This window comes from Rhea pennata, chromosome 19 (genome assembly GCF_028389875.1).
Source record: "Rhea pennata isolate bPtePen1 chromosome 19, bPtePen1.pri, whole genome shotgun sequence".
NCBI classification, from domain to species: Eukaryota; Metazoa; Chordata; class Aves; order Rheiformes; family Rheidae; genus Rhea; species Rhea pennata.
This window is the reverse complement of record NC_084681.1, coordinates 3,005,310-3,030,107: the sequence shown is the minus strand read 5'-3', so window position 1 is coordinate 3,030,107 and position 24,798 is coordinate 3,005,310. Positions and strand designations below refer to the sequence as shown.

At 41.1% G+C, this 24,798-nt stretch overlaps 1 protein-coding gene across 1 annotated transcript; it reads right to left on the bottom strand.

Annotated features, from left to right (window-relative positions):
• On the bottom strand, positions 1-24,470 carry LOC134149173 (ATP-binding cassette sub-family A member 10-like). The gene is given in 40 exon segments (XM_062592077.1): positions 1-609; positions 1,291-1,346; positions 1,424-1,503; positions 1,755-1,895; positions 2,183-2,302; positions 2,756-2,850; positions 3,375-3,407; positions 3,409-3,451; positions 4,058-4,236; positions 4,889-4,980; positions 5,438-5,555; positions 5,902-6,022; positions 6,420-6,511; positions 7,084-7,152; positions 7,960-8,088; positions 8,629-8,739; positions 8,936-9,106; positions 9,757-9,870; positions 10,807-10,944; positions 11,313-11,440; positions 12,187-12,353; positions 13,187-13,382; positions 13,551-13,670; positions 14,165-14,304; positions 14,452-14,542; positions 15,193-15,331; positions 15,681-15,800; positions 16,226-16,401; positions 16,506-16,616; positions 17,013-17,071; positions 17,637-17,808; positions 18,351-18,498; positions 18,959-19,144; positions 19,661-19,799; positions 20,143-20,369; positions 21,227-21,327; positions 21,434-21,592; positions 22,034-22,244; positions 22,590-22,717; positions 22,930-24,470. Coding segments are annotated over 39 exon segments (4,893 nt in total). The 5' UTR covers positions 22,692-22,717; positions 22,930-24,470; the 3' UTR covers positions 1-510.
• Positions 24,471-24,798: the final 328 nt, after the last annotated feature.

Below are 24,798 nucleotides of genomic sequence, written 5' to 3'. Positions count from 1 at the left end.
TCACAGTTTCTATAAAGACATTTATTGGTAGGATATAAAAATAGAGTGTAAATTTTAATAAGATATATTTAAACAAGTCTCAGGCAAATAGTTCCACATGTGTTAGTTGGTGGGAGATGAGCCCAAAAGACTGACAGCATGGCCAGTTTCCCTGATGTGCCCAGATCCACCATGCAAAACAAAGCCTTGATCCCAGAAACAGGTTACGACCCTTTTTTCTGCACATCTTTCTGGTCCCTTTGCTTCCTATGCCTCTGTCAGATCTGCTCTGCTTGACAACAGCTCTCACTAGTGTGGGCACTATTTCATCAGTCAGTCACTGGAAATATGGAGTAGGGCTCCACACAGACATCCGCAGAGTCTTCTGAACTGGAGAGTAACCCTCGGCTTGCACTCTCTGGAAAGAGAGCCTGTTCCTCTTCTCGTTATGCTGATAATGGTAGTAAATACGTGCAGTATCAAATCATTTAGATTATAGAGAATAATTGTATAAATGAGCATCTCAGGTCTTTAACTCTCTTCCTGCTGAAGTTGTTTCCATTCAAAAGTTCCATCCAAACTTAGATCAAAATTATCCTTCTCCTGCTCTCGGGAGAGTTCCAAAAACACCTGAAATGGTCAATATAAACCTCTAATTATTTCTCTGCCACACACTAGACACTGCAATCCAGCTTTATAGGAAGTACAGCTCTGCAACACCCACAGGAGGTATGTGAGAGGTATGCTTTACGAGGCGGGGAGCAGACAGAGTCGCTGAGATGCCTGTGCTTTCTGGTTTACCCTGCCAAGAGGTGCAACAGCAGCAGCCTACTGGGCAGGCAGATGGGTTTTACCCATCAGTGGATTGGCATAAGTATTCCTCAACTCTGACACAAGCCTTGTCCAAGCAGCATTAATGTGCTAGTTCAGGAGCAACCAGAGATGCCAGGCACTGGCATTTTATCTAGACCACCCATCCCTCTGGGCAGCAATGCAACTGTGCACTCATCTTGGGTGAGTGGAGCCAGGTAACAAACCTAGGCTTTTCCCGACCATGTCACTTCCCAGAATGTGAGGTGTTGCAATGGAAGAATAATAATTAACAAAAACAATATTTTTTGTCACTTAAACCCCTCTCAGAGTAATCCTCCCCCTGACACAAACCATGGGTGTGCACAAAAGAGCCATCGCCCCACCACTGCAGGCAGTTTCTCTGAGGAGCATCCTCCTGCCACAGTGCTGGCTCTGGCCACTCTGTAGCTTTCAATCCTGCACATCCTTTACAACATGTCTAGCTTTGAAATCATGTACCTGAGCCAAAGTATTCAAGGAAAAGCTGTACTCCTCGAGGTTGAAGGCTCTTTTGGCTGTAGAAAAATAAAAGAGCTGACATTTACCATACTGGGTTCTACCTTTTCAAAAAGTCATCATGTTTTGCTCTTACCTTCCTCTAGCTTGGAGAAAGACTGAGACAGAGGCAATGCATCTTCCATTGGGACCTTGTAGACTAGCAAAGATGGAAACCTGGAAGAAAAAGAAGTGAAGGTGACTTGTTCTGTATTGAGGGTTAAAAGTTTAGGTCATACTATGGAGCTGGACTTTTTACTGTATGGATTACAGCAGGGCTGGACCTAGTGACATTATCTAATCAAATCCCCATACAGAGACTCGGACCCATGCAATTCTCTCAACCTGAGACCCTGTATTTGGTCATTAAACTCAGCACATTTTTAGGGGGGAGGCAATTTGCAGCCACTATTCGTCCTGTATTTTACCGCTCCTGACGGGCTGCGCTTGGGAAAATCCTCAAAATCTCAGCATGCAGAAGATCAGCGTGTTCTGGGTCCTTGACTTTAATTTCCAGTAGGTAACCTTTGCCGAACTTGTTCTTCAGATACTGAATGGAGCCAATGCACCTGCAGAGGTGGGAGGAAACACATGAATGGACAGAGATTGTCAGCGTGAGGGTACAATAAATCCTTTGGTATCCAACCATCTGGTCTTTCCCAGAGGACATTGTACTGCTCCTCTCACTATTGCAGTTAAGGGAAGTATTTCATGAAGTCCACAGTAATGGACTCAAGCCAGGGAGGCCAGAGGAGCACCCCTGCTGTTCCACGGACCAGAGAGGGGCAGAGACATGCTTTCTAGCTTGGTCACAAAGGGTGAGCAGCCAGGCATGCTGGCCTGCGCTGCAGCCCACCGTAGCTGCCCGGACACCATGATGGCCACCCGGTCGCACACCGCCTCCGCCTCCTCCATGTAGTGTGTTGTCAGAATTGCTCCTTGCTCCTTGTTTTTCAGCGCAGCACGAATCATTTTCCTGAGGTTACAGAGGAGGGGGAAAAAAAGCCAACATTTCTTAAGTATATCAAATGCTTCTTACTACACCTTTGCTGCTCTAAATGTCACATCTCCTAAAATAAGTGCAAAAAGATATAACAACTTTGAACTGAGGAGCACATGACAGTGCTTTGAAAAAATGTCAGAAATTTTTAATCTTGACTCAAGCCTTTTCATAGATTCTTCCGAAACCTGCATATATTATGAAACTAAATTGTCTGCTGGGCTGAATTCACAAGAGGATTTTTCCTTCTCTTTGCTCAGACTTTAAGGTAGGGGGAATCAGGAAAGTGGAGTTTCCAGCAAAACTGTTGGCAAACGGCCAACAGCGCTAAGGGAAGATTGGGTGAACCTCACTCTACCTGTCTCTGGGCACCTGCTCTTGGCTTCCTACCCCTTTATCCCGCAGCATGGTATCCGAGGCAGTACTCACCAGACGCGGCGTGCCCCGCTGGGGTCCATGCCGGTCGACACCTCGTCCAGGAGCAGGATCGTGGGGTTACCCAGCATGCACAACGCAAAGCACAGCTACAACACGGAAAGATTTTTGAGCCAAATCTTCCAGGGTGCCTGGCACTGTGGGTGTGCAAGCACCTCTGGGCAGAATTTAGGTCACTTTATGAAAATCAGGGTTCTGATTTATAGGAAACATGGACTTGAAATCAACAGTAGCTTACATCGCCTTCAAATCGTGTTTCCTCTATTTCCTGACACAGGAGCTGTGTCAGTTTGACACCAAACCATGTAGATCAACCTTCTCATCCACATCTCCATAAACTGAGGTAATTCTACCTTTCACAACAACTGTAATTTAAAGAAATTTAGTAATTTGGCAAACACTCTGTAAAAGAACCCCTGACATGGGGACATAGTTGCCTCCAAGCTGACATAGCATGGAGGCACATGAAAGCCCTCCATCCTCATGTGAGAGGGAACATGAGGCTCTCCCAGGTAACTCAGAGCACAGCTGTGTTCCCTCCTCACCAAAGTGATTTTTCATTCATACTAAGAACACTGCAGAGCTTACTACAGGAAAAACAAGATATACATACCTTTCTAGTTATCCCCACAGATAATTTTCTGGCTGATTTTTTTTACATACTCCTGAAGCTCCAGAGCGTTCACTATTCTGTGGGGAAAGAGAAGAAAGGGAAAAAATGAACATTTGTGTTATTCTCAACTCCACTCCCTAATCTGAAAACAGTAAGAAAAAGAAACTTTCTTTCCCCTGCCTCTTTGCTCCTGCTTGTTTTCATTAAATCTTCAAATTTGTTATTAAAAAAAAAGTGAATATTTGAAGCCAAGTGTACTGAATAGGTGACAATCTCTTTTCTAAAAATAATCATTAGCATTAGTAGCATTATAAAGCCATTCTACCCAGCCTGTGTTAGTTGAGCAAGCAGTACTTAAGCACCCTTCTTTCCGTGCCAAACTATAAAGTCACAGGTTTTCAAAATCCTTCTCACAGTTAAAACACTTAAAAAGATGTTAGAGGTAAATTTATCCCCACTAAATGTCATAGGTGAATGAGAGATTTTGTCGAGCCACTCACTCAATCAAGGTATTTAGCACTAAAGTATTTCTGCAGAATACTTTCCCGAGTCTCTTTCAAATGTTGTTTCTGCCACCCCCCCCACCATCCCCCATGAAATTTGATGTTCTGGTTCCCTCTCCATGCCTTCAGACTGGGGAAATAAAACGTTCATTGACAGCTGGAACAATCTTCCCTCCATACCGGTTGACAGCGGCAGCCGTATCCTCCTTCCTCACTCCCTTCACAGCAGCATAGGCCTCCAGGTGGTCTTGAACCGTGAGGTTTGGCCAGAGTGGGTCCTCCTGAGGGCAATACCCCAGGAAATCTGGTGCGTGGTCCTGAAGATGGGAGCTTGCTCCGTCTCTCCTCAGCATCAGCACCTGCACGACCAGGCTGTTTGCTTTGCTCTCATATAGCCTTTCCACATACAAGTGTAAGGTTCAAAGGAAGACTATGGGCTTCAGCACGATTTAGGAAAGGAAACTCAAAGGGCAAGAGATTGATTTTGCAACCCTCATTTACATAAATGCAAATAAGGTAAATTAGGGGAGACGGATCCCTACCAAAATTTAACTAGGCTACTCAGGGTAAATCAGCCTCCAAAGATGCCTCTTTCTCTCCACTAACTGCAGATGTTAGGCTTTGATTTAGAATTTATTTCAATTTCTAGCTAACATGAGTTAAGATTTAAACAGGTATATACTAGTCCATCGCCTCCGTTCAGGAAACGTGCAAGTGCATCACTGGTTTATTTCCACTTTTTTTGTCTGAAAACCATGATGTATGGAATGAGTTTATACTTCTTCTAGTTGTTCTATTCTATTACTGCTTGTCAAAGTCAGAAGTAACCTACAATAATTTACATCAATAATTTTAACAGCCTATGCATTCAGCTAATACCTCAATCCCTAACATTGCTTGGACTGAAAATTATTGCTCAGCCTAGCAATATAATATAGCTATTGCTTAGCTTTACACTTGCACTTCCGTTGCGAATCTGTTCCTTCCCTCCAACCTACAGGTGCCTCCTACCTGCCCAGCAGTCAGTGTCGTCTCTCCAGTAATCATTTTGATAGCTGTGCTTTTACCAGCTCCATTGGGCCCCAGAAGTCCTAATACTTCTCCTGAAATCAATATACACCATTTCTCAGTAACACTTACCATTTAATAAATACATCAGGCATAATCACCATTAAGAAAGAGCATGCTAATACCAAAGGTCTTGTAAAAATAAAGAGCAATATAAGGGCCATGCTGACAGTCCCTAAATTACTTCTCAGCTCTCTATAGCTGATCCAGTGATATGAATCTGAGCATTGATCCAGGTCACTCAAAAGCCACTACTGAAGTGACTTCTGTAGAGGGGAGGATACGTAAGTTAAGATAACGTAGAGTCAAAGGTAACAAATATAAAGTATTCACACTAACACATCAGCCACAGACCAGACATGCCTTAAGCACAGAGCAAGTAGATTTGACTTTTATGTCCTTGTTCAATAACTGACACTCTCCAGAGAATTAAATTAATAGATATGATCGGGGTCTTTAAAATAGTTGCAGTAGAACAGTACCAGTTCTCACCTTTTTTAACACAGAATGATATATTTTTGGTTGCCGTTTTCTTCTTCTTCTTAAAAACAGAACCAGCTTTCTTTATTTTATATTCCTTGCACAGATTGCTGACAATAACAACTGATTTCTGAAAGTGAGGAGGAGGAAGAAAGAATAGTGTAATGTAGTGGATACTATTAAGACTTTAGTAATATTTTTCCCTTACAAAAGGAAAAATGCTTCTTCCAAAGATCTTTGGGTTCATTTGTTAGTTCTCTGAGAATACGAGGCGCAGCAGGACACTTAATTGTCCTCTTGAAATCTTTCTTCTCTAGTCTGATGGGATCCACTTGGTCCACTTGTGAGGTTTGATTTTCCCAGTGAGATGAATACAGTCAGAGCACTGACCTACCTTGTTGATAACTTACTTTATTTTTGCCAGTAGGCTTCTTACTAATATAAAATAGAGAGAGAAGTATAACACTTAGTTTTACCTCCTCCTGACTTGGAGATGCTATGGCATTTCTCACTGCTGTTCTTTCAGCTTTAACATCATCATCTTCTTCTTCTAGCTCCTCAGGGTTCTGGAGGCTGGTCTCTTTTCTTGGGGAAATCCTGCAAATCCATCAGCTCAGTCTTAGCATTTTATTCTTTACCTTAGTTCTTCACCAATGCATTTTGGATAGCCGAAGACTGAATGTCTCTCTGGTTCAGTGTTTCTTGTTTTTTCTATTATTTATTGTAGGGCTTTCTGTACTGTACAAAGTAGCAGGTTGGTACTTCCACACAATGCAGGCAACACTAAGTGGAGATACTAACAAGCTTGAAAGCCATTTAGTATTATCATAACTTTGTAGTGTTTAAGAGGCCATTGTGATTATAAAAAAAATCATCAATATTAAAAAAAATAGGGACAAAGGCAACAATTTTAAAATGTCGTCTTCAAGGAAAAGCAGTGCAGTACGAAGTTATATCTCACATGTGCCTATGGTGCATGTGCATTTATACAAACCTAAATATTGGGTCCTTTCTCAGAACTGCTCTTCCATATTTTATCTCCAAATATCGAAGTAGAAAAATGAAACCCACAGAATGGATATAAGGCTGAAAAAAAGAGGTTGCCACATTAACAGCCTTGTCTTCTGCCCTACTATGGCTGAAGCTGAAAAGATGGTGGCAATGTGAAAATAAAGTACATTAACATCTAGACTCAAGGTAAATCCTGAAGGCTGTGAACTCTGCTAACACTTAGAAATATTGCAGAAAATATCACTGGTAAGAAGAGAAACACGCAATTCATAAAATAACAGGACAGCATTAAGGTGTGATCTGGGCTTATTCTGCTTTCCCTTCCCCATTTCAAAATAACAAAATTATTTTTGCACATCTAGGTAATCTGTCATCCCGATCCAGAGATCCTCCTTTCACGTAAAATGAGCTCAGTTTTCTTGCCTCCCTTCCTCCCAAGTGAAGATGTGGCAGCAGTTGGTGCTCTCTGAATGGACAAGTTGTGATTTGGGTCTGAGCCCACCCTAAAGCTGTCAGGAGATGCTCCATCCCAGCTCAGTCACTGATCCAATGTGAAACTTCTGTCAGGTAAGTGTGAGGGAATTACATTTAGCATCTTTTAGGACATGAAAATTCCTAAATAAAGGTAATCTTAAATGTTTTCTTACTGCAAAGACAGCTATTAGTACACCATTCCTTGAAGTCACGTCAATTATTTCAGAGTCTTCTATAAAAATCTATAAGAATAATAAAAAAAAATACACAATGAAGGACCTGTGATTCTTTAGTGCAACGCTGACAAACGTTGGAAGAGTTAAGTGCAAATAGCAAATACTTCAGAAATGCACAAAAGCTTCTGATTCACTCAAAATGTTCAAAATACAGATGAACTATTTTCAGAAAATGTCACAGTGCTAAAAATAAGCATCAGCTTCTCCTTTTTAGGAATACTGGTCCATCACAGGAAAACATCTGTTCTCTTCTCCTTTGGAATCCCAGCAGAGAAAAGGTGGATGAAAATAAGAAAGAAGAGGCGAGTCTCCTATTTGGATTTACACTCTTAAATCATTTATAGCACAGAAAGATATAGTCTTGCGTATAGCTGGAGGATTTTGCTAAATTAATAGCTGCCTTTCCAGTACCACCTCTCAGCTGACATGGAGTAAAGCATCCTGTGAGTATTCTTAATTCTCATTTGCTTTCTATGCAAAGTAAGAGATATAAGCTCAAATTTCTCTTATGACTGTTCAAGCCAAGATACTTGACTTTGTATGGAAAAAGGTAAGAGTGCTTACCTAATCTATAATCATGGTTTAACTGCACGAGAAGTAGCCCCTAGCAACACTGAACAGCTGGAGGAATTATATCTGTTCTGAAATGGTCATCTAATGATGCACTCTGGTGACTCAAGAAGTCCCACCAGCAAAATAAAACTAATGATTCTTCCTGAACAGAATTTGCAACTGCCATCAGATTTTGCGCTCAATAATACATGCTTTTGTTTTATGTACTAATGCATCTCGTAGCTCAGCACCATAGCTTACCTGCTGGCTGTTGACCACAAAGCCCAGTAGTGGATGCATAGGAAACAAGACGGACATGATATAGAGGGAAGTTCTAGGATCCAGTGAGTAATCTATAACTTTGCTGATAACAAAAGAAACCAAACCTACCTAAAAATGAAACAAAAAGGCAACTTAGCTGAAAGGAACAGTTACACCTCTTCACCGGTGCTAAGAATTGCATTTATCAATATTTTTAGTTCCCTGTTGAATTTCTAATAATGGGAAATGAACACAGAGACAAGACATGCTGAGGGTTCAGGAGCTCCTCAGCCATCTCTGCCTGAGCAAAGGCTGCAGCTTTGGGTCTGCTGGGGAAAGTCCTCCCTAGACAGGCCTGCTTTGGGCAGGAGAATAAGGAACGTGATCCCCTTGTCTTCTTTCCCAAGGTTTATGGTCATCATGGTTTATGTCAAATATTCCACCTTCTTTGATATCAGGCTTAGGCTTTCTCTTTCTAACCCCATTTAGAGACTGGCGCTAAACAGAAAAAGGTGAGACTAGCTTGATATAGTGTTGCCTACTAAAAAGACGACATGTCCTTATCTATGTCCTGGATGTACGTTTGGTGTTTTGACTTCTAATTCATCCTTATGATTTTGAAATATATTTTTGTAAACCCTACAGTATCTTATCTAGCCCTATACTTACCACTATTAGGATAAAAGACCAAAAATCACAGTTCCACCCTTTGCGAAACAGGAAGGAGATCAAATAGATGAAGAGAACAATAGACATTCCATAGCCAAAAATAGTCATAACCTATAAAGAAAGAGCTTTCATTAGAGAAAAGGAGTGGCGTAAAGAACCAGAAATCCATGCGCATCAATGTGGTTCAGTTTAAATATACATACGTTAAGACCAGAGCATTCAGAAATTACTGCAATTACTGCTGAGTACAAAGGACTATAGTCCTTTCACTCCGTAGTGAATCAGTGACCACCAGAATTATATTTACCAGCAAAAAAAGGCTGCTGCCGCTCCCAGAAATCTTGCTACTCATTGCAAACTGAAGCCCAAACATTGAGAAGAGAAGAAGCCAGCTCAGAGGGATGTCTACCAGTGCCTGGCCACACCAGTATGCTGAGGGCAAGAGCCCGGAAACCCGCAACTGGGAGCGAGCTCCTGTCTAGGGATGCACACAAAAAAGGGCAGCTTAGTTCAGGCCCCTGGTTGGCCTGTAACATCCTTGGGAACAACTCCATGAAATATGAAGAGAAATATGAAACATTAATGCCTCCCCCAAACCATCTCACTGGTCCACCTCTCCTCCAACCCTGAGGCAGCCTCACACCTGGAAGCTAGGAAGTTTCCAGGAAACTTGGGAGCTTCAAACCAGGAAACACCAGGAAATGGAGAGCATTCACAGTCTCCATGCCCACCATGCACATTGGATAGGCAAGGAAAAACTGAACAAACAAAAAAATACCTACCAAAGCAAGAAAACACAGGTAAGAGACTGCCATAATGACACCTATGTTTCGGACACTACTTTGTCGCTCCGTTTATCTGTAACACTCCTACATACACTCGCATTGTTTATTGTCCTAACTATGCCTCCAGGTTTGTTTTCTCTGGAGTGACCTGTCTGCTTTTATCTTACTGAGGTTAAATTCCAATCCTTTTAGTATTTTGTTAATCTCTGCTGAATGCAAAGCTGCTTATGTCCACCTAAGGAAAAATACCTCAAACAGCATGTCACATTCATGTGACACCTAGTGACAATACAGTTGTAATCCCTTCTTCCCACCCCAAAATCTGCTCCAATTCAAGGATTACCTTGTAATCCTGGAGGTAGCCCATTGCAAAGTGAGCAGGAAAACCAGGGAATAAAATCAGCATATAAATGAGGTAAAAAGAAACAAAATAATCCCAGAATCGTGGATTATCTACCTGAAAATAGAAGAACAAACCATTTGTAGAAAACAGCCACATCATAACAAATAGATACCACAGTTAATCTTACTGCGTTTTCATGATTTAAGATATAGTACTTGCACAAAATGGGATTTGATGCTGAGCCATCAAATGATGCTGAGTACTGGGGTGATGGAAGTTTTCCCCTTAAAAGACTGAACACAACCCTACAAAGCGCTTGCCACTTGTGAAGAGAGATGGGTAGTGTAGGTCCTACTCCCACCCTGGACTGTGATAAACTACACCTATGGATCAATGTGCCACAGCTTGATGAACACGATGTGATGCAGAGAACAAAGGACCTCCTTCTCAGCTCTGGAGAAACCTCACAGCCTTCCTCTCTGTTTGACAGCTCTCAAGACCCACAAGGAAAAAATTAGCATCCCCTAGACATTCTTGCTCACTTCCCTCCCCCTCCAGAGAGGCTGCTGGTAGTCCCAGGGACTGTCCAAAATCAGATGTGGTGTTGGTGCTGGCAGATTTCTGTCGGGGAAGGAGGAGGCCTGTGAAAGTGGTAAAGAACTTTCAAGACAGAAGGTTATGGGGAATTATCTCATTTTTCAACTAAAGATTAGTCTACACAGCCTTTTACTGATGGACATGAACTCACAACTGTCCATGATGGATTGGTCACATCCTATCAAAGATGCTATTATGCAGCTTCTGGTCCAGAGCTGTTTTGCATCCAGCTATTTGAGAGCACAGGCAGAAGCTGTGTAGTTGTGCAAGGGCCCGTGTTAAATTTATCCTTAGACTCACCCCTGAAATCAACAGTGCTTGTTCCACAGCCACTGCTGATGCAGGTAGATCAATGTGTATGAACAACCTCACATGGCCTCCTACTATCGAAACCTTAAGCAATTTTAAGAATAGTTGTTTGATGCATTCTGGCTATCAGACTCCGACACTTACAGAGAAAAATGGATGATTCCAAATCCGAATATGTGCAGTAGAATTGAAAGTTCTCAGCAAAGCATTGCTTATGATGTTCACAAGCACTGGAAAACAGTTGATGGCCTCCATGTGGCATAATACAGTAAACCTGTAGTTCTTCAAAGAGCAAGAAAACAAGATGAAAACCAAAAGATTTTTTTTACTGCAGGGAAGCAGTAGAAACTGATATGCTAATATGAATTAATTTTGCTTATATCTTGGCTGCTAAATAAATAAATAAATTACCAGGTACTAAAAATCTCTAACTGTATTACAAAAGTAGTAATAAAAAAGTAGTTTGAGGTGGAGGACTGGAGAGATGAGGCCTCCCTCTAGCATGCAGTCTAATAGTCAAAACACTTCCAAATCTTTGTGCTCATGTCTTATTCAATAGGGTCATCTCACAGGTTCAACAGAATTGATTGCAGCATCTTGCTTATTAAATTATTGGGAAGAAACTGGAGGAGGAGAAGAAAAATCCTTACCTGGCCTTCTCGAGACACTGTTATAGCCCCGTTATGTTTTAGCTCCTCTGTGATATTTTCCACACTTCTTATTTCCACTGTTAGATCTTGACTCTCTAGAGTGTGGATAAAGTCTTCAATGCCTGATCCTAGCATGAAAGCCAAAAGCAGAAGATTCATAATATTGTACTATTAAATATTAAATGAGGCTGCCTTTTTTTTTTTTTTTTTGAAACCATGATGATCCAACAAAAACAGATGAAATCTAATGACTACAGAAGTCAGACAGCACCTACGAGGTAGGTCATTTCATTTCTGTATAGCATTTAGATTTTAGTCTCAGTAATTGAAATTTTGCATTGTCATTTTTTTGCTGTCCTCCTTGACCTGCAAAATACTGTTTCCTTTCTGATGGTCTAGTGAAGCAACAGTGTCATGCTCCGGCAAAATAACATATAACATGCACACATAGGAATGCCAACCATAAAACACTGGAAGTAGACCATTCATTTGACCCAGCATTAGTTGGCCTTTGTTGGAGTATGGTGCTAGCTTTCAGGATCCCACAGTTCAGAAAAACAGAAATTTTGGATAGAGATCTTTATTTGTGGCATGGAGTTAACTGGGGAACATCTTGTGCCCCCTTTAATCCTATTTGCTAGGATATCCCTTTTCAAATCAGGGTCTCCTCAGCTGCTAAAGCAACTGGAGGCTTCAGTTACAACCCCTTTAGAATGATAATTTCTGTGCTCTTCTGTCACTGAAACTTTCATCACTTGTTGCATTCTCTTCCTCCTACACTTTCACTTATTTTTCTTGCAAAAGTAAAAAAAAAAAAAAAAAACAAAAACCCAAAATAGAAAATAATGCTAATCAGCCTATTTGTTCCACACACCTGTTTTATTGAGGATGAGCAGGGTGGTAGTCTCCAAGTGAGCCTTCTTGCCAAGTGGAAGAAAATACTGTGCAGATGACAGCTCCCAGGCACTTACACTCTGCCATGCAGCAACCATGGCCATTTGTAAAACCACAGGAAGCAGAAAAACCACATAGAGTAGCAAACTACAATGAGAAAGAGATGAATAAACCTTTTGAAAACATATTCTGCAGATTGCATTTATGTATCAGAAATAATATGTTTAGCTTATCCAACACCTTTGCTATTAAAAATATTTTAGCATATTTTAGTTATAAAACCTTAATCATTTACAAGAGCCCTCAAAATTCAGCAGTTAGAGGGCCTCAGATTTAAGGAAGTCAAATTTTTAGAGTCATGAAATCCCCTTCAGACTTGCCCAAGACATAAGTTTTTCATAAGTCAGTATTTCCCCTTTTCTCATGCCCTGCCAGGAAATGATGGCTTGGCAAACTGAAGATCAATGAGGCCAAATGAGTTCAGACACTGACAAGATCAGAGAAGTTTTAAAAAAAATACAGAGGAAGTTTGAAAGTAATATTTTTTCCTCCCTTCTTTTTATACTCATTTATTTTAAAATCCCCTCCTCCACCCAAAACAAAACTGTTCCTAAATGACTCTTTTTATCAGAAAGAAAATGAGGTTTCCCTTGCACATATCACTCCATGTAGGAAAGAAAATGCACAAAATAATCCAGGTATCAAAACTGTTAAAAATCAAGTCATGGCTGCAAAGTCAGTGATGGGAAAGGCGTTGGTGTCTGAGAGAGATTTTATATTACTGGCACTGGAAAGGAAGAAATCTTCCTATCCTCTGAGTTTAGTGCATCACAGAGATCGTTCACAGGAACGATCTGATTTCAATTACTCCAAATGTTCATTGAAACGGGGACGTGAAACCTGCCCCGCTTGCAGCGACTGCTGTTCACATCATGCTCTGAGACTTCAGAGCTGAACGAGAGAAGCGCTTTGGTACTTACATTGACCCGAGGTTTTTCAATGAACCCTTAAGCTTTAAGAGATGAACTCGTGCCATGGCACAGACCTGCTGCCTCCAGAGAGCCATGTCACTCACAGTTGCCTCTACAACATCCGAGAGCAGCAGGGCACCCTGCTCCAGCTCATCCGGGGACCTTGTTCCTGCATCTGCCCACTCCTCACCAGAAGCATGGTCATCTACAGAGAGTTTTCAATGTGCACAGTTACATTTGAAATCAGCTTTTACATTGTAATGTGTGAAAAGAAATAGAGTGCCCTAAATAGTGAACTATTTGTAGCATGGTAAATGTTACTGTAAAGTAGTCCCTTTTCTGAGAAGTGTTTATTTCAGAGCAGTGATTGTACCTTCTTGATCAACTGTGGTTTCTTCCTCCAGTTTCAGGAAGACATCTTCCAGGGTTGTCATGTTAACTCCATAATTGATAATTCCCTGGTCAGAGCAACTGTCGAGACCACTGAACAGATCTGTGAGACAGCAATAACGCAAGTGCCTTCAAGGTGTTCAAACCCAAGCACAGATCTCTAGAGCAGACTCCAATGTGCCTGAAGTTGACCTGACTAAACCATCTCCCGCTCACAGGGAAAATGATAAAGCAATGAACTGACAGAATGCAAAGGTTAGGAAGGAACAGGAAACTGCCATATTCATAATTCATTGAAGATTTTTTTCATTTAGCAACAGTTTCAGACTACGTGTTACTGTATTCAAATAACAACCATAGCCTAAGCTCAGAGGCTACTGAGCTTCCTCATCAAGGTTCACCATTACAAACAGAAGATGAGTGTAATCTTAAACGTTCAGAAGTTAAAATTTTGGGAGAGGCCAGAGGGGGGAATAAAATGCAACAGTTCTAAAAAGTTCTTATTCTACTCCCACAGAACTTCTCCCTCTCCATTGCTCTCTCCCTACATTTCCACCTTTTTTCATAGCAATTCTCAATTATTTCAGTATACGTTACCTGGGAATTTGTTCACATTTTCCAATGGCAGTTTATATCTCAGCTCATATTGACTGTGTCCTGAGAATATGGCATTTGGGATGTACTGTTTAACCAGAGCTGTCACGTTCTCTAAGTCACAAGACTCACTGACATGGATCCTGTTCAGTTTAAAAAAGCAGAGGGTTAATTTGGAATAAAAATGCTGTATTTGCTAGGATCTGTTATATCCAAAGCTCAGCTTACTTCGTTCACCCCTTACTCTAGGGTAAAATACTGCTACCGGTTGCTAGGGCTAATATAGATACCTTAAATGATAGCCAATCCCCCATTTTTTCTTCAAGAACAGAGAAGAACCAACACACTTTAGCCTCCCATGTGAGATAAAAGCCTTGCGATCTAAAGAAACAAAAAGTCAAAAAGTTTATACTGTAGAGCAGAGGTTCTAAACACCTTTTTGCAGCTGAGCCTTGTTTGAGATGATCGATATGTTGTGCACTTTTATGGGGCCGGTTCCCTTTCCCCCAGCCCACTATTATGGCCTTTTTGGCTTCTGCCACCCATGCAATGGATGGTCAGTAAATACAGAAACATCCATCTCCTGGCATGTCATCCTCAAACTCAGTTCCAGCTTGAGCACATGTCTGCTGGAGCTCACTCATGTGAGCTGAGAGCCTTACTGGGGAAACACATGAGTAGCAAGTATCTTAGAGAGGTTATTTCACGCAACATGATTAAGGGAGAACAGGTTTACGATGAACTTGGATATAATGGGTGTCACCAGGGAAGCATAACAAATGCCCTGCATTGCTAAGGAGACTATTTTATTTCCCCAGCAAGGCCTTAGCCTTGCTATCCTGCTGTCCTTGTTGACCCGGTGTTTCTGTTAAAGTCGGAGATAGCAACTGCCTAGTGCTATCAGTGCCAGTGGAAACACCTCTCATGCATTTAACAGGACCGAGATTTCATCCCAGCTAGTTTGGCCTGGGGAAGGACTTTGTGCTCAAGGCATGCTCTGAAGAGAAGCTCCTGGTCGAGTCCATGCTCACCTGCAAGGATATCGGCCTCGTCCATGAACTGGGTGCTGAACAGAATCACTCGCTCACTTCTGTTTTCCTTGAGGAGGCTCCACACCTGATGCCTGGAAAGGGGATCCAATCCAGCCGTCGGCTCATCCAGTAACAAAACCTACAAGAGGAAAGAAATTCTCATTTGAAAGCAGACATTCCTCCTTGCCAGGAGTTACTGCATGTCTTGTGGGTTTTGGCATTCTCCTGAAAACCTCAGGTCCTGAAGTCAAGAATGGCCATCTTTTATGCAAAAGCAACCATTCTGGGACCTGTACAGTGATCCGGGAAGTATCTATATTAAAAGTAGACCAGCAAAATCAGATTTATGAATTTACTTTCTTTGAGGTATAATCATAAGAACTTTAAAAGGTAATAAAATCAGAGTGAGCTTGTAGCTAAGTGTATAACATTTCAATTAGGTTGGACTCAGCCTTTCAAATATTACACAGCTGTGTCTGCTGCTTTACCTGGGGGTTTCCAAGCATGGCTATTCCAATGGATAACTTTCGTTTTTGTCCACCACTCAGCTTCTCAGCTTGAGTGTCTTGAATGTTGCTGATATCCAGCAATTCCAAAATATTTTGTACCTAGAAAAGTACAAGAAAGTCCATTTCAAGCACTAGTATTCCTCTGGTCATTTTTTAGCCATGAAGGAAATCTGATTGCACCTGAAGGTGAAATTTCTACGTGTGCTTACAGAGGCAAGCTCCTACCCACTGACCCCGCTGCTGGCAAGAGCGGTCGCAACAGGGCCTAGTACATTCCCCTCATCTCCTTGGGATGAGCAGAGTCATCACCTTAGTTGTACCGAGCCACTAAACTGGCCCACCTCAGTGCGCAATCTGATTAAAGCTGGATACTTGCTTTTATTTTTGGAAGAAACTGTCCACTAGACCTTTCACATTTCCCAGTGCAAGACAAGCCTTTGCTGAAACGTGGGATTTGCCTACAGTCCAACACTTTCACCAGAGTCCCACGCAGTGACGCTTTTCAGGGGAACGTGCACACTCACCTCATGCTCTACCTCTTTGGACTTGATGCCCTTGATTTCAGCAAAAGTCTGCAAATTTTCTTTCACTGTTAAAACTTCAAACTGGACATTGAATTGTGGGCAAATGCCAATCATCTCTCTAATTTCTTCCCTGTCTCCTATTTCAGATAGCTTGGAGTTGTATATGCTTGCAGAACCTGTTTACAGGAATAAACACAATGAGGTGGAAAGAACTTTTCTTTATCCATAGAAAGCTTTAAATCAAGCCCACCCCTCCACCATTTCACCTCTCGACACCTACCTTCAGAAGGTAAGGTAAGTCCGCTGAGCACATTTAACAGTGTCGTCTTTCCAGCCCCACTGTGGCCAAGCAAGGCAGTGATCTGGCCCTCATAAATATTTAAAAATAAACCTAGAATAAAAACATTAGGTTTGGGAAAAAAATGAACTTTTACTTGCTTCTGCTCATTGTCCCAGGCACCAGCAAGACAAGGAAAGAAATATAAAACTAAGTAGAAATGAAAATGCATTAAGTAAACTGAGGGGTAAAGTTGTGCAAATCTGGAGCTAAATTCGTAAGTTGCTCTGTATTTAGCAAAGACGACAAATAAAACAACTGAAAAATCCTTTCTTCTTCTCCATACTCTCAATAAAAAAGTCAATCACTAAAAACTGAACAGAATAACAATTACATCATCTAATATTTTAGAAGAATTTTCAAACAATACAATTATTGCTGTATAACTGAAACGTTTGCACAACTATTTCTGTTCATCTTTAACAGGAATCAGTATCACAGCTTTCATACCTCTTAAGGCTTCTGTTTTCTTATCTTTCTGTTTATAAACTTTTTTAATATTGTTGAGTCTAAAAGGAAAGTAAGAAGAATATTATTTCAGGATTCTCACTATTACATTTCCCTGGTACCCCTTTATACATTTTTATGGATCTTAATTCCCAGTACCTTATGTCTTTTGGGGTCATTCCTGTCATTTTAAATATACATTGAGATTCAGTAGGGTTTTTGCGCGAACACAGACGTGTACACAAATAGGAATATCAATATGTGGCATGCAATAACAGACCGTCAAGCCTTTCATGGACAAGGTCGAGTCCATTGCAACAGATACCCCTCTTGCTGCCCTCTGGCTTCTCCCTCGTCACTAATGAACCTTAAACAAAGTCCACAGCAACAATAAAAAACAGCAAACGGTTTATCTGAATTTCCCCACTCGTGACTGGTCTGAATTACCTGTTTTTCTCATCTGCATTTTAACTCTAATTTTTCCTCCATGAAATACTTTGCAGAAATGTCATTAACATGAAAACTACCTGGATAAAGTAAAACAGAACTAGTGGCAGAAGCAGGGGTGGTGTTAGTGGGAGCGTTGGACCGAACTCAAACAGGGCAAATAGCAGCTCCTCTCTCAACCTGATGGCCTCCTTCCCCCTGAATTCGGGGGGCACTGGCTCTACGTCATCACTGAGCAGCTCCTCAGGGCTCGCGGCAGCCTGGGGCCTCTCTCCGGTGGAGCCTCTCCTGCTCTTCATCCAGTACGAGGGCTTCAGGCAGAAAAAAGGGGGATCGGGGATGCCGTATTTGCCTAATAGGAAAAAAAAGAAAATGACCTATGATCAGTCAAAAGCACAAGCAAAGCATCATTCTGGATCAAATGCTTAGGACGGTCTGGAAAATGAAAATAAAAAGCTTGGCTGCCTCAAAATTGTTACTTTGTATTGCTAAAAAGAAAGTTTGGGGAGTCTTCATTAGTATGCATAGATCTGGGCAAAGAAGGGCAGGTTCAGGGCTATTTCTAATGTATTCTGTCTTTCATTTAATGAATTAAAATATTATCCAATACATCATAACACTATTTTTTCACAAATAATTCTACAGCAACATAATTAAAAAGAAAAAAAAACAACATTGAACACTTTGCTGCCTTTGATTTGTGAATCACCAGTCCAGGCCAGGAGTAGGAAAGTCACTCAGCAATAAGATACATTTTTTAGAAACCAAAGCCTATACTGGTTGACACAAACAGTGGAGCATCCTCTCATCTCCCTGAAGAGCTATTACACACAATTAGTATAAATCCAAAGTACACAAGCAAAATGTATAGTTGTAAGTATACGTCATACTTACCAGGCAGAACTTTATCAAAGTAGAGAGCTAACAGCAGATACAAGACAGAGTCAAAGATCAGCATAACGTAAGTTGAAAGTAAAAAGTATGACTCCTCCATAAGGTTAGAAAAATAGAAACCTATTCCATATTTTTCTAAATGGAAAATCTGAAATAAAGGACAAGTAGAAGAGTTTTCAGGCTGGAAAGCCATGAGCTTATCATCAAGCTATGGATGCAATCGACTTTTAAACCCCAAAATCTTTCAAAAGTGCAACACTGACTGCCCCCCTTTTTTTTTACTTTTAGTGAGAAAGGGGAACAGATTTACTCCAATCAGAGATCCTATGTTTCCATTTAGATTTTTCCAGAATAATCCAGAAACAGAAGAAAAAAATCAGAATTTTATAGAAATATGATATTGGATATAGGAGATACGATACTGGCACATTTACAGAATTGTATTTGTCATCGAATACAAAAACGTTATAATTGTACACAATGATTGATCAAATCGTACGGCAAACTGGTAGTAATTTTGCCATTATCTGTGGCAAAATGCACTCTGCCTTCACCCCAAGAGGACCCAACTATTGAGAAAGTTCGATTAGGGAGATAACGCACCCTACCTTTGCGATTCCAGCATTAAATGCAAAAGGACAAAAGAGATCGAGAAACCACTTGACAGGTTTGGGAATATTTTCTACCAGTACTGCGAGGCTTAAACATCCAAAGACAAAGATGAAGAGGAACCCCATGGAGCCGGCGAGCTTAAAACTCCTTAAGAGGGAGCAGAGCAGGAAAACAAAGTGGACCTGCAAGAAATGGGAGTTTTTCATTGGCAAGGTGAGCTTCCGATGCTACCAACCCAACCCGAGACATGGGACACGGCAGGCGCGCGTCGAGGGCACGCACCAGAATCACTGTGCTGAAGGGGCTGACGTACCTCTAAGACGTATCAGCACCTACATACAGGGCCATTTCAACAGCTGAAGGGGAGTAAATATCCTCAACTAGTAGCATTTCTACTTGCCAGGCAAACGGATCTCTGGTGAGCTAAGTCTATGCAATAAAATATATCTCAGTGGGTAGATCTAAGGTTTCGCTTGTAGTCAGTCTACTGCCTGTCAGATCCTCAGGCTTAATTCAAACCACTGCCGATTACGAGATACAACTGACTCAGAGAATCCACTCATCTATTTTTATCGGCAAGACCAGGAAAAAATATAGTTATGAGCGAATGTGCAAGTGGCTCTGGAGTAATGTTTAGGCTAATCAAAATACTAATAAATTACACGGTGAGAAAATTTGGCTTTAAAACTCCAACTTACACATGCTAGGCCATACAGGAAAAACAGCAGTACGATTGCAGGGAAGCTGCTAAGGTAGAAAGCATCCTGCACAGTGACGGCTGTCAGCAGGCAGGACATGACCAGCACATAGACAGCATACAACAAACTCCAGGAGAGCCTGAAGATGGAGAGACGGTATTATAACCTTGTTTGTTTAAAAATTGTTTATGGAGCTTCATCTGCATGGGAGAACCGTTTCAAATTATAGTATTTCCCGAGGTGAAGTATTTCCCATTCACATGCTACATACACCAGTCAGCACGACCCACTCCAGGTGAAAACGCCCAGAGAGGAAGAACACCTCGCACTCCCTTCCTCATCCCTTATGGTTTGTCCTTTCTGCTGGAATGGACTTACAAACTCACTGAACTTGTGAACTCATTGTGCAAGTACCCAAGGGTACATTGATTTTTAGTAAATAGGCACTTCAGTTATCTCGCTTTTGCTACTGAGGAACTCACCAAAATGCAATATCTTGTAATCCCATCACCTTCATCAGTACTTTGAGCTTCTTCTTTTCTCTTACAATATTCATTGATAAAAAATGCATGAATGAAGAGAAACACATCACTATAGTAATCATGAAATAACTGTACTCCAAAGTAATTGAGGAGATGACGCTCCGGGATCTCATACGGACACCGGCAATGGATTTCATTTCTTCCCACACGGAATGATTTACCACCCCCTAAAGGAATTCAAGGTAGAAATCTTAGTGTTTAATTTATTTTATATTGCAAGATGTAGCTATATAATGAACCTTCTGATTCACCAGCCCCCAGAATTATTTCTAATGCAGGTCTACACAGAGCATAAACAAGCACAGCAATAAGCCATATGGGAAGTGCTTGTTTGACTCGCTCAGCTGTCTGCGTCTCAACTAGTCTCCCTTGTAGTCTGTTGAGAGAAATAAATCCTTCACCTCATCCCGTGATAAATGTCCAAATGCACAAATGACTCACACTGCCCAAGATCCTGTTTCTCTCCGTGAGTATGAAAACAGTCTAGGTGGCTGGATAGCTAGACAGAACAACCCCATCCAGACATATTTTTGAGGTACAATTTGGAAAGAAAAGGCAAGAAATGACAGACGGGCCTATTCTAAAAAAAAAAAAAAAAAAAAAAAAAAAAAAAAAAAAAATCCAGGAGACATTCATACCACCCCTGCTGAAACTGCCGTTTTCTTGGAATCTGGGATATTCTGTAAATCAAATAGTAGTATTGCATTTGGTTCACAGCCTTTAAGAGTAATTGTAATTTTGAAGAGAAACAATAGTAAACACAAATCTTCAAAGTAAAACTGAAAGCATGTCTTTTTTTTGCAGGGAACTTCGAGGTGAAGGAACTTCTGATTCTATCCAAGTTCTTGCTGCCATTGCCAATAATATTCCCAAAGCCTCTCAGGCATTGGAATAATTTCAGATATTTGTTCTTCTGTAGAATTTTCTGACACACTAATCCCTTGCTATTGTCACAGAACAATTTGTCTTTTCTAGACCAAGTATAAAAAAAGGAAAACCACTTCAGTTCCTAAATTTGGGTTACCTCTATAATAGCAGCATCAATACTGGACTGCAGGGACAGGAAACCTTTGTACCAATACCTTGGGCTGTGACAGTACTGTGATGAGAAATTATAACAGGTATCTGCAAGGACGAAAGGTTGAAGGTTGACATATATGGATTACTCCAACACAGCTACACTTGCCCATGCCAGGCAATCATATGCCCATAAATATACATTTTGAATTACCTATGTATCCAAAGTTCTCATTTGGAATAATCACATTCCCAGCAGGAAACCTGAGGTGATAGGAGAAGTTGTCTTTAAATACAACTCCTATAATTTTGTTATTTGAAATCCATGCTTTCTCCAGGGCGCTCTCACTTTCCAGTGCCTCTAATTTTATACCTGTCGTTTGTAAGAAAAACATTGCAATGAGTTTCTGCAGTTCTGAAAACGTGAGCATGGACGTTGGGTATATATTCTGCTTTTATTAGCTTTGCAACTCCCCCCCTTACAGTTCTCACTGGATGAGGCACATTCGCTGTACCTTTAGGTAATTCACACTTAACCAGTTGAGAAAAAGGATTTCTCAGAATAACGAACCAATGTGTCTTAATGGTATTATTCTATATAGCAAGTATCTTGTAAGGCAGAGCTGCTTTTCTTGGAAGTGTAAGCTGAGCTCACTAGTCACGTAAATACTACTAAATACCAGAAGAAATATTTGTGAAAACGGGAGATTTGGGATGAATTTTCTCTATTGACTGAAGATACTTAAACCCAATGAAAACACACCACATGTACAATAGGTTAAACAAATCTAAATATTTAAAAGATGAAACATACCTAACATTACAGAGTCCAAGGCCACCTTATTCATTATCTGCCTTGTGGTCACCGTTACGGGCGTATAAGCAACAGTAACCCCGGTAGCATCATAGGCAGGATCGTCGAGTTGTCCGAGATAGGTGTAAGGCACCTCCGGATGACGGATATCCATGGTGAACACACTAACTATGAATATCAGAAGCAGAAAGAGCAGAGACAGCATCCACTCCTAGGTTAGGGGAAAGATGGAGAAGGGAGGTGGATTAACCTTCTTAGAGCTGGATTAACTAAGAACGTCTTTGCACCACACACGTCACTTCAGTGAATTACTCTGCCCAAAGAGCCCACCAGAGCTTTCACACAGTACATAAATGACATAAATGCAGTTTGTTAAAAAAAAAAAAAAAAAAAAAAAAAAAAATCAAAGTCTCACAAAGTCTTCATTACCGGCTAGGGTTTTTCACATATACATTTTTAACTTTGCAGGAAGAAATTGGGGTTTAGAGAAAGGCAGGGATACGATGCTCTTCAATATTTAGCTTTTCACTGTTCTGTTATCAATTTTTTAATTTACCTGAAAGCTCTGCATTTTCATCCTCCATTTGATAAGCACATTCTTCCACAAGAGAATTTTTGTTTGCTGGAATATGCTCATATTTCTCTGAAGTCTCTTCATCTCTGAATCTACAATTCTTTTAATTACTTTCAAATAAAAAAAGAACAGCAGTGATTTTTATTTGCACAATCTTTTCATTTATGCCAGTGTATGGTAATATTTTTTTAAAGTTATTTTATTGCAAGAGAGAGAACCGAAGCAACTTAGATCGCGCTGCATGGATCGATGCTCCAGCCCCGTGCGTCAAGCACACGGCCAGCTCCACAGCACAGGTTTCAGCAGCAAGGGACCACTGTACCTGGAAAGACTTGCACCGTCCTCAGCGTACTCCTAATCCTTGCAGCTCAGCATTGAGGCAATGATTACAACCAATATTTCATGCTTCAAGGTTTCTGCATGGAGGGGGTAAGGATACTCCTGCTAAATTGGCTTCCAGGGACTGTTCTGCCTTCTTCTGATGCATCGCGGGTGTGGTATCCGGTGCTTAGCTGGTGCACTTCCCACTGTGGCACGTCTGCAGCGCGCGCTGTACTTTGCCTCCTGAAACGCGGTGCAAAGACCCCACAGACTGGTCTGTTCTTGTACAGGCATTGACACCACCCCTGCTTTCTGCCTACGATACACTATTTATTTTGGAGAGCTGAAATATATACCGACTCAAATCTTTAAACTGGGGGAAGACAGTTATGAAACGCAACAGGAAGATCAGGCTGCATGATCTCATTGGCTTGGGCAGCCTTAATGTCCAAGAAATGACAACTTCATCATTTAAAATCACCAAAAGCTTTTTGCATGTAATTCTAATCTGCTGTAGGCTTCACACCAAGAAGTGTTGAGCAACTCCTGGATGTGGTACAGGCTGAGCTCATCCTGAAATCGGTGTCAACTGAAGGCAACTTGGAGTTATGAAAGAACAAACCCTTGGACATGCGCTCAGAGAACTGTCACCGTCAGGGATATTCGTGGGAGGAGAGAGAAACCAACAGCTGCCAGCGTGCCCTGGTGTATTACTCCAAAAGACTTGGCAGCATCCTAAAACATTTCTGGCTGAAGAAAAACAATGATTTCTTGCCTGGATAATCATTAATGGTGGTAGTGGAAGCTTAAAAAACTGGGTTTGAACCACTTTGGCAGATGAGATATGCTCATGTGAGCTGTTAGTAAAATAATCGTGAGTAATTTGACAGAATAAAAGGACTTAATACCCAAACGTGAAGGGGCTATGTTCATAGCCAAAATACTCTTCTATAATATATGTAGCTAAAAAACACTTTCAAACAAAATGGTTTCCTGATCTTTTGTTAAAAACTGAGGTAGAAATATCGGAGTATTTGTATACCCAACCCTTCGTACCATATAAAAGGAAGATGCGTGTTCTCCTATTCCCTTTGGGAAAACATTGTCTCCCATGCTGACTGGCATGTTGGAGTTTATCTGCTTCCGAATACTTACAGTCACATTTTCCCTCTCCCTTACTTTTCTCCACTCTACTCCTAACCCTATCAATAGCTGCATTTTATCACAAATGGAGGGTGCAAAGGAGAGAAAAACAAGACCAAGAATGCACACGCAGGTCTCTTGGGCGAGGAAACGCATCGCAAGCGTTTGCTGCAAAGTTTCTTATTGCCGTCGCTCCGAGAGGCGGAGGTCTGTCTCCTGGCCAGCCCGCGGGGATCTGCTGCTGTGTTTGAGGGACTACGGGGAGATGATGCAGCAGTGAGTTACGGGGAAGGAGAGGGCTCAAAGACATCAGGTGGAAGCAGATGCAAGTTTGCTCGGCGCGTAGGAAAAAACATGCTCAAATACATTGGATTACTTAAAATACTGGAACAAGCTGAGCTTTACTACATCCTCTTAAAGCCAAAGATGCAGAAATACATGTTCTGTCATAAACTGAAGCCTATTTATGCATTATTTTGTATCAAACTAAGGTTAAAAAGACTCTACCAGCTTTAAACAGTCAATAACCTTAATCTCAAGTTTAGCCTTTAAGCCTTTTAGAATGAAAGGCTCCAGGCGACCTACCTATGCGCTCATATTCTCAAACAACAGTATTTATGGCGTTATTAATTACCAGATGCTTTCATCTCTTTTAAATAATTCTTTAACCCTTAAAAAAAAAAAAACAACCAAACAACAAACCCAGAAATTTTACCTCAACGGGAAG